Below are 8450 nucleotides of genomic sequence, written 5' to 3' on the forward strand. Positions count from 1 at the left end.
GGGAAGATGGTTGGATGGATGCACTGGAAGGAGTCCTTCAGGGATCCTGGGTGGGGCCAGAGCATCCCAGGTGGAGAGACTAGTTGGGCAGGGGCACACCTGGTGTATGCAGGAAGTGGGAGGTGGCTGGGGGTGAGGGGAGCCAGGTCTGGGCAGATGGGTGGAGTCAAGCTGGAAGGGCCGGTGGGGCTAGCTGGGGTGAGAGCAGGAGGTGGAGGAGGCCTTGAAGGTCCTCATGGGGGGCTGGACTCTGGTGGCCCCATCAGAGCAGGAGCCTGTCAGGAGGAGGGGAGTCCCTTGGAAGGCGGGGCCACAGCTCTGTAGGCCTTCCTTTGGAGAGGAAGCAGACCTGAGCAGACAATTATGCAAATGTCAGCTGACAGGCTCTGGGGCTCCCCCACAGGTTTGGAGAGGCCCAGACCAGGGCAGCCGCCTTGGGGGAGGACAGAGAGCCAGGTTTCCCACACTCCCAAGGTCAGACTGCCCCTCCTGTGGGGCCACCCCTCTCCCATCCTATAGGGCAAAGCTGCTGCAGGAAACGGTCTCATGAAGGCTTCAGGGACCCTTCTCAACCCTGTCACCAAGCAGTGCTGCCCATTGGAGATAGTGTGAACTCTGGCCTCAGAAAAACTGGGTTCGAATCCCAGCTGTATGACCGTGGGCAGATCACCTCTTCCCCTCTCAGGGCTCACCTCTTGGAGCCTTATCTGTAAAATGGGCATCAGAGCCACCCATGGGGTTGGGGTGGGACTAAATAAGGCCACCTCCCCTTCTCTGTGCACCTGTACACTCTCTCTCCTGCTCTGACCCAAGGACGCCAGAAGTCTCGACATGGCAAGCTGAACTTGCCCCACATTCTTCCTCTCCATCCCTCTCTCACGCCCAGAACCCCTGATGCTCCTGCTCCCCCAACAGGCCTGAATTTTTGCATGTCCTCTCTCTCTGTGAGCCCCACCCCTCCTGGACCACCAGCAATCTCTAGAAAGGCCTCCTGGCTGCTCCCCTTGCCCACAGACTCTCCCAGACTTCCAGCTGCCCATTGCCCATCATGCAGACCTGGCCTGGCCCTGTTTGCCAGCTCAAACCTGTCCCTGGCTCCCCAGCATCTCCAGGAACAAATCCAAGCTCCTTGGGATGGGGGGGTGTTCAAGGCCCTTTCTCAGCCAGTGCAACCTCACTCTCCCATTGCTGCCTGAACCCCGATGCCCTCCCCTCCAGCCACAACTACCCACCCGCTCATCTCCATGCCTGTCCCTCAGCTGACAGCCTGAGTTCCAGTTCTAGCAACACTTCCTGGTGCCATGGCAGTGGGTACAGATTCTGAGCCTCAGTTTCCTCACTTGTAACACAGGGCAATGTGCCCCACCTTTCAAGTGTGCCGTGAGGATTCAGTGAGTGTCCCCACCAAAGCGCTGTCCCTGCCACTGCCCCTGCCCCTGCACCCGGGCGATGGGGGCTGTGGCTGTGTTAGCTCCTTATGTCCACAATGTCTTCCCTCTCTGGCATCGTCCCACACCCACTCCATCCTGGGCAAGTTAGAGAACCTCTCAGCCTCGCTGTCTTCCTCTGTGAAATGGTGCTGGTGTGAGTCCCACACAAGGAACTGAGAAAGGAGAGGGGATTTAATGCCCATAACAGCACCTAGCTCACTGCCTAGTGTTTCCTTAGAGTTGTTCTTCTCTCTGTTGTTGTCCCTGCCTACCTGATCCTATGCTTTCTATGAAATAAACGTCCGGAGCCCACCCAAATTCGAGTTCCTACGCCGTGGCTGGTGCTTAGCTAAGGTGTCCTGGATGAACATTCCTGGCAGCCACGGACACCTGTGAGGCAGGAAGTGGAGATGCCAAGAGCCAGGCCCGAGCTTGACTCCCTGCCAGCTTCGCCTCCGTGGAGGCTGCTGTTGGCACATGCATCCTGTCCTCTGCTGGGAGAAGTAACAGCAGAGGCTGCTTCCTTGGAAAACAAAAAACCCTGGCTGCTTCCCTGTCCGTGGCACCAAATAAGGTGGCTTCACGTCTGCTCTCCATTTGGAGAGGCAGCAAGTCTCTCTCCCTCTTTACACATCAAGTGGACAGTCTTGTTGTTACTTGTCTCTCCCACACGGGGAAAGGGTGAGAGGAGGCAGTGCCTTCTGCTCAGCTAGAAGAAGCTAGAGGTGGGATTTGAACCCAGTCTCCTCACCCTGCTCTTTCCCCTCGGAGCATCAGGTAGCACAGAAGGTGTCCTTGGCCTGACCCTGTGTTGAGTACTTGAAATATAAAGACAGGCAGCTTGGGGGGGGCGGTGGGGGCCAACCACCTGGGCCTCAGAGGCAGCAAGGAGGTGGGGAGTAGCTCAGTCTGACTGGCCTCTGATCCTGCCCCTGGCATTTCCCAGCTGGGTAACTAAACCAGGCACTCAATTCCTCTGAGCCTGTTTCTTTGCCTGGAAAAGGAGCAAATGACAGGACCACTTGACAGGGTTTTATGAAGATTAAATGAGGTAATACAAGGAAAGTGCTTAGTCTAGTCCCAGGCAAAGCGCCAGGGCTCAGTAGGTATTGACTGAGAAGCCCCAAACTTCTGAGAGGGGGCTCTCTCCCTCCTTTTGGCTCTGTGGTCCAGTGCTCAGCAGTGAAAAAGAAAGGTGTGTGTGTGGTGGGGGGAGGCATGAAAGCACGCACACATGCACACACATGCCCACATGCTCTGTACACAAAAATTCTGAAGAATCACAAAGCAATTCTAACCATGTCTTTCTATGGGGTGAGATTATGGCGGGGGGTACTTTTAACTTATGTAGCTCTGTTGATTATGTTAATTTTGGAGTCAGAAACAATAAAGATACTTAAAAATTGTGTGCGACTCAGTGCCAGGCACGGTATCAGGCACTTTTGATACCATAACCCTGACCCTTAGAACATCCTTCCCGGGGAGGTCATATTATCCCCATGTTATAGATAAGCAGGTGGAGGCTTGGTGTAGTGAAGTGACCTGACCAAGGACACACAGCTCATCAGCGATGATGCCAGGATCTGACCCCAGTATTGGAATCAAGTTCAAAGCAATTCCGCCTGGCAGGTCAGGGAAAGCTTCCTGGAGAAGGTGATAATTGAGCTGAGCCTGGAAAGCGGTTTAGAGCTTCTTTAGGACAAGGGTCTCAACCAGGGGTGACTCTGACCCCAGGGGACATGGGATGAAGACTGGAGATGTTTTGGGTTGTCACAGCTTGGTGGGATGGGAGGGGTGAGAGGGTGGGGGATTGAGAGGGGGTGGTGGGAAATGCTGCTGGTTAGTTTTTAGGGGCCAGGGATACTCCTAAACATTCTAGAATGCACAAGACTGCCTTGCACACCAATGTCAATAGGGCACAGTATGATATCATTCTAGAACTGTCATTTACTGAGTGCTTACGAGGTGCTAAGGGCAGTACTGAGTCCTTGCAAATGTCATCTTATTTCATCCACCCCCACTGCCGTCAGTGAGGGACTCGAAGCTCAGAGACAGAAGTGATTCTTCTAAGGCCACAGCGCCAAGAAGTGGCAGCTCTGGGATTGAAGCTGCCCAGTACGAAGTGCGAGTTCTTCACCTTTCTGCTCTGCTGCCTTCAGGATTTATAATAAGTCTAAAAGCTGCAGGCCAAGCGCTAGGTGGGAAGGGAGGAGACTCTAGCTGAGCCCAGGCACAGCCCTCCCCTGGCCTCAGGCCTGGGGCAAGGTCCGCTTAGTCCTCCTCTACCATTGCCCCACCTGTCAAGTGAGGGTTTTACCAGATGATCTCCAAGGCTCTGCCAGCTCTGAGTCTGTTATTCTCCCAGAGAGGGGCCCAAGCCCAGGCTCTCGCAGCCCTGGGGACAGAACCACCAGCAGCCAGGAGAGAAGGGGGTGTGCCGGGCAGGCTCAGCCTCATTCCCAGTGCATGCATAGTTAGCGAGCCCTGCTCCATTGATTATGTTACCCCACAAGGAGAGAGAGGCAGGTGCAGTGGGTAGTGGCTTGAACCTCTCCCAGGAGCTCCCCTCTTGAATGCGGAAGGCATGTTTCTCTGCCACCTTCTTGCCAAGCCCAGAGGAGGCGCCAGAGCAAGGCCTCCTCTCAGGCAAGAGAGGCAGGTCTGGGCATTCGCCCAGCTGGGCGCATGAGGTCTCACAGGTAGAAGGACAAGGGATGGGAGTGCGTGCTGACCCAGCCCCTTCCCTGTGCCAAGCATCTCAAACAGCAGGTTCATCTCAGGTCAGTCTCCTGAAATCCTGGTAGGAAAGAACCATTTTGACCCCAGCCTACAGACCAGAGAGCATCAAGGCTTCCCTGAAGGGACTTGGTGAGTCACACAGACAGGAAGGTCTGGAACCCAAGAGTACCTGACTGCAGGATACTGCCCTAGAGGGTAGGTAGGTGGCCATCTTGTTCTTTTCACCGAGGAGTAGAAGTGTGTCAATAACATTTAGAGAAAATACACATTTAATTCCTCCAGCATTCCCCCAGGACGTGGAATGGATTGCAAAGAACTGAAACACAAGTGTTCTGATTTCCCGGTTTGCAGCAGGGGAACCCAGGCTCAGAAGGCAGAGGCCTCTCTAGCTAGAAGGTCAGACAGGGAGAGGAGGGGAGGGGCTAAGTGGCAGAGGAGGGATATGGCCTGGGGTAGGTGGAGCTTCTTGGTGCTCTCATAGTCGCTTAGTGTGGCTTTGGGGGAGTCATTTCACCTCTCCGGTTCTCAGTCATCTATATTAAGAAGAGGTTGGACAGATGGTTGCAGACAGAGTCCCTTCAAAGCCTCACAACCTGCACCCAGCCATGTCAAAGGTTCTCCCCTCCCTATTTATGTGACTTCACAAATAGAGAGATGGGGATACCAGAGCTTGCCACAAAATGCTCTGGGGATGGAGGGCCCATGCCAGCCTGTGCAAGCTCCCAGAGCCCCCAATTCTTGCTCCCTATCCTCAAAAAGCCAGACTGGGAGTGAGTCAGTCATGGTTTGGGGATGAATGGGGCAGGGAGGGAGAGATGGTGAACATGGGGTCATTTCTCCTGGGCCATGGGTCATCCACAGGCATCTGCTAAGTGCAGGCTGACTCGCAGAGACTCAGGGTGGGGGGCGGGGGGAGGATACCTCTTACAACATAAGGGAAAGTAGTTATTTTAGCTCCTGCTTAAGCGTCCCAAGGGCCAGGGAGCTCCCTCCCTGCCAAATTAGTCCACTGCATATTCAAAAAATGAGTGAAAAATCTGCTTCCAAAGGCTCCACAGTCTGGGCCAGCTCAGGCCAGAATTGGTCCTTCACTCATTCATTATTCAAACTTTACTGATGAGTACGGATATGCCAGGCTTTAGGGCCATAGACACGATGAATCAGAGACTGTTTCTGCTCTTTGGGAACTGTGTGCTAGACTGATATCCCCAGGCCAAAGACACAGGACTGGTGGATTGAAATGGTTTAGGTGGAGGAAAAGATTCTAGACTTCCACGTTGAAATAAGCTTGGGTGCCATTTGCGTAAACACATTAAACGGATCTCTTTGCCACAAGATTTCTCCAAACTTTTAATATGTAAAATGTACATGCAGAATCCTCCAAGGGGCTATCGAGAATATGCTCTTATTTCCCCAATATAGCTGATCTTGGAATACTACTTTTTAGAACAGCATACTTATTAACAGAGGATATTTGAGGAAATGCAGCTCTAATGCTTCCCCCCCCCCTTTTTTGGCCAGGGCAGATTGGGGAATGCTTACACCCGGAGGACATTTGAGCAGGGCTTTGAGAACTGAGTAGGAGTTGGTCAGTGAAGATGGGAAGGTTTAAAGGAGATCATTTATAGTCCTAGGTTCACTATGCTCAGGTTACCCTGCATATACTGTTTCATTTAGTCTTCAAAGGTCTTGAGAAGGGTAACAGAGCCAAGGAGGTCATTGAAAGCCTCTGGAAACTCCCAGAGATCCACCCCCTCCCTTTTCTTGAATCACCTCACCTCAGGGCCTTTATTCTCCAAATCTTGAATCTTAAGTCCTGTTCCCACAGTCATCCTGGCCTCTCCTCTGGTTTAAACCCAAAATAGTTCTTAGGGTACCTGGACTTGATCCTCCCTTTAACCCGTCACACACCCTGGCCTACCTAGGCCTTGGCACCCAAACTCAGGCTCTCTGCAGTTTGGATGGCCATAACTTAGACTCTCTCAGATTTCACCCTGGCCTGCCCCCACGAAATCTAGCCCTGCTACTGTTCCCTAGGTCCTGATGCACGGCTGATTGAGTCCCGCCTCATGGGCCCCAAGCCTGCCCGTCAGCGACTCCAGTCCTGACCTATTCCCCGACGGCGGCCCCGCCCCCTGTGTAGCCCTGATTGTGTTCCCCTCTTCCCATGAGTGTTTTGCCGCAACTCTGTCCTGAACCGTTCATTTGTGGACCCTGCCTCCAGGTCCAGGCCCCTGACCCCAGACAGTGGCCCTCCAGCTCTGATTCGTGCCTGTCCCCGACCCTGCCCCAAGCCCATACCTGGGCCATCTCTGATCTCACTGGTGCCGGCCGTGTCACTCCATGGGTGACCCCTCCCCAAGGACTCACCCCTACTACGGGTCCGTCTCCAACTCGGCCAGGTGCTGAGGGCCGTAGGCCCAGCCCCAGAACCCCGCCCTCTCGCCGCGGCCACGCCCCGTCCCTGTCCCGTACGAATTCTGATAGGGCCCTGACCCTGCCGGCGGCCCCGCCCCGTGGCAATTCTGACTTGGCCCAGCCCACGGTTCCGCTCTGACCCCGCCCCCGGCCCCGCCCCCGGCGGGCCCTGCCAGCCCGGCAGCTCACCTGCAACTCCTCGAAGGCATCGTCGATGCCGGTGACCTGGTGCTGCTCATGCAGCGCGGGCTCATCGCAGAAGAAGCAGAGCAGCGCGCGGTCCGTGAGGCAGAAGAGCTTGACCTTGTCGTGCGCCTGGCAGGGTCGCGCGGCGCGGCGCGCGTTGAGGATGGCGTCCAGCGGGAAGGCGCTGTAGCGCTCCACGATGTTGGCTAGCTTGAGGCTGGGCGCGAGCGCGGGCTCGGCGAACGTGCGCCGGCACTCGGGGCAGTCGCGGGCGCCCTGCGCCTCCTGCCTCACCCAGTGCTCTGTGATGCAGCGGCGGCAGAAGTAGTGCTCGCAGCCCAGGCTCACCGGGTCCTGGTAGATGCTCAGACAGATGGAGCAGAGCAGCTCGTCCTTGAGGCTGCACGCCATGGCGCTGGGGGCGGCGAGAGGGGGCCCTGAGATGTAGGGGGGAGGCTGAGCGAGCGCGGCGCTGTTGGGGGCCGCAACCGAGAGATGTGTTCGGGGAGCAGACGGGGAGAGGCAGGAGTAAGAGCTACAGAAGGAAGGCGGGGGGGCTATCCGGGAGGGAAGGGGGGAACGCGAGGAAGAGGTGCAGGGCAGAGACTAGCCGGGATGCGAGTCCAAGAAGGTGGTCTCTAGGTAGTGGGTGACTCGAAGCAATGGGTGCTGGAGGGAGGGGGCCCTGGTGTCTGAGGGAAGGGGCTCCAGGCAAGGAGCTTCTAGAGGAAGGGACAGTCTGAAGGGATGGGTACTGGGAGAAGAGGATCCAGGAGGGGGGCGGAGGCCTTAGGGGAGCTGAAATCCCGGGATGGGTGCAGTGGGGGGAGGGGGAGAAGCTGGGGATGGGGAATTCTGGGGAAGGGGAAAGCCAAGCGGAGCTGCGCAGCGGCTGTGCGTGGCAGAGGAGGGGTGCGAGCAAGCTCAGCTGCCTAATCTCGGCCCCAAGACCCCGCCCGACGTGGCCCCTTACCCCTGCCGGCTCAGCGGCCACTGCTTCAGTCCGAGCGCAGCCTCTCAACCCGGAACCAGCCGAGCGCAAGCTCTCGGCGGCAGTGACTCCCTCCCCGCCCCCGCGGGCCGGGCCCAGGCGACTCCGCCCCTGCGGCGGGCGGGGGAGAGGAGAGGCGGGGCCAGGCCTCCAGCCTGCGGACCCCCTCGCCGCCCCCACCGTTCCCCTACTCCCCGGGGATCGAAACCCCAGCTGTTCCTTCAGGATCTGCACACAGAACAACATGAACGTCTCGCTTAGGGTCCCTGTGGCGGGTGAGGACAGCTAATTTCAGAGGATAACGAGTAAACAAGGAGCATCTTTCTGGATCATCGACGTGAAGATTTGGGAAAATAGTATTTTTTGTTAAAACAAGCAAGGATGCGTGCTGTAATCTGTATAGAATACAGCCTTTGCATAAAAATGCAAAGATAGACTCGAGAAAATACCCTGCTTGCTTACAGCAAGTTCAGGGTTTCCTTTTCACTTTCTTAAGGAGTGCTTGGGGGGAGAAGTTTAGAAAGCCCTGTCTGACCCAAGGAGTAGCCTCTATTCAGCAAACATTTCGGAGTGCTATTTTGTGTGTGTGTGGGGGGGCGGGTTGGAAGGTTGGAGCAGGAGAGAAGGAGAGAGTAATAGGAGACCTTATCTCGTATGCCAGATGGAGAGGGGATAAGGGATTTCTA

At 56.0% G+C, this 8450-nt stretch overlaps 1 protein-coding gene across 1 annotated transcript in view; it reads right to left on the reverse strand.

Annotated features, from left to right (window-relative positions):
* The window catches only part of LOC111143473 (tripartite motif containing 62), a 28219-nt gene extending 20628 nt beyond the window's left edge, over window positions 1–7591 (reverse strand). Inside the window, exon 1 of the mRNA XM_022497252.1 lies at window positions 6777–7591. Within this exon, the coding sequence (XP_022352960.1) occupies window positions 6777–7184 (408 nt within the window). The 5' untranslated portion in view covers window positions 7185–7591. The remainder of the gene's footprint in view (window positions 1–6776) is intronic.
* Between the last annotated feature and the right edge of the window lie 859 nt (window positions 7592–8450).

The sequence above is a fragment of the Enhydra lutris genome, unplaced genomic scaffold (genome assembly GCF_002288905.1).
Source record: "Enhydra lutris kenyoni isolate GAN:26980312 unplaced genomic scaffold, ASM228890v2 scaffoldscaffold9, whole genome shotgun sequence".
Lineage (NCBI taxonomy): Eukaryota > Metazoa > Chordata > Mammalia > Carnivora > Mustelidae > Enhydra > Enhydra lutris.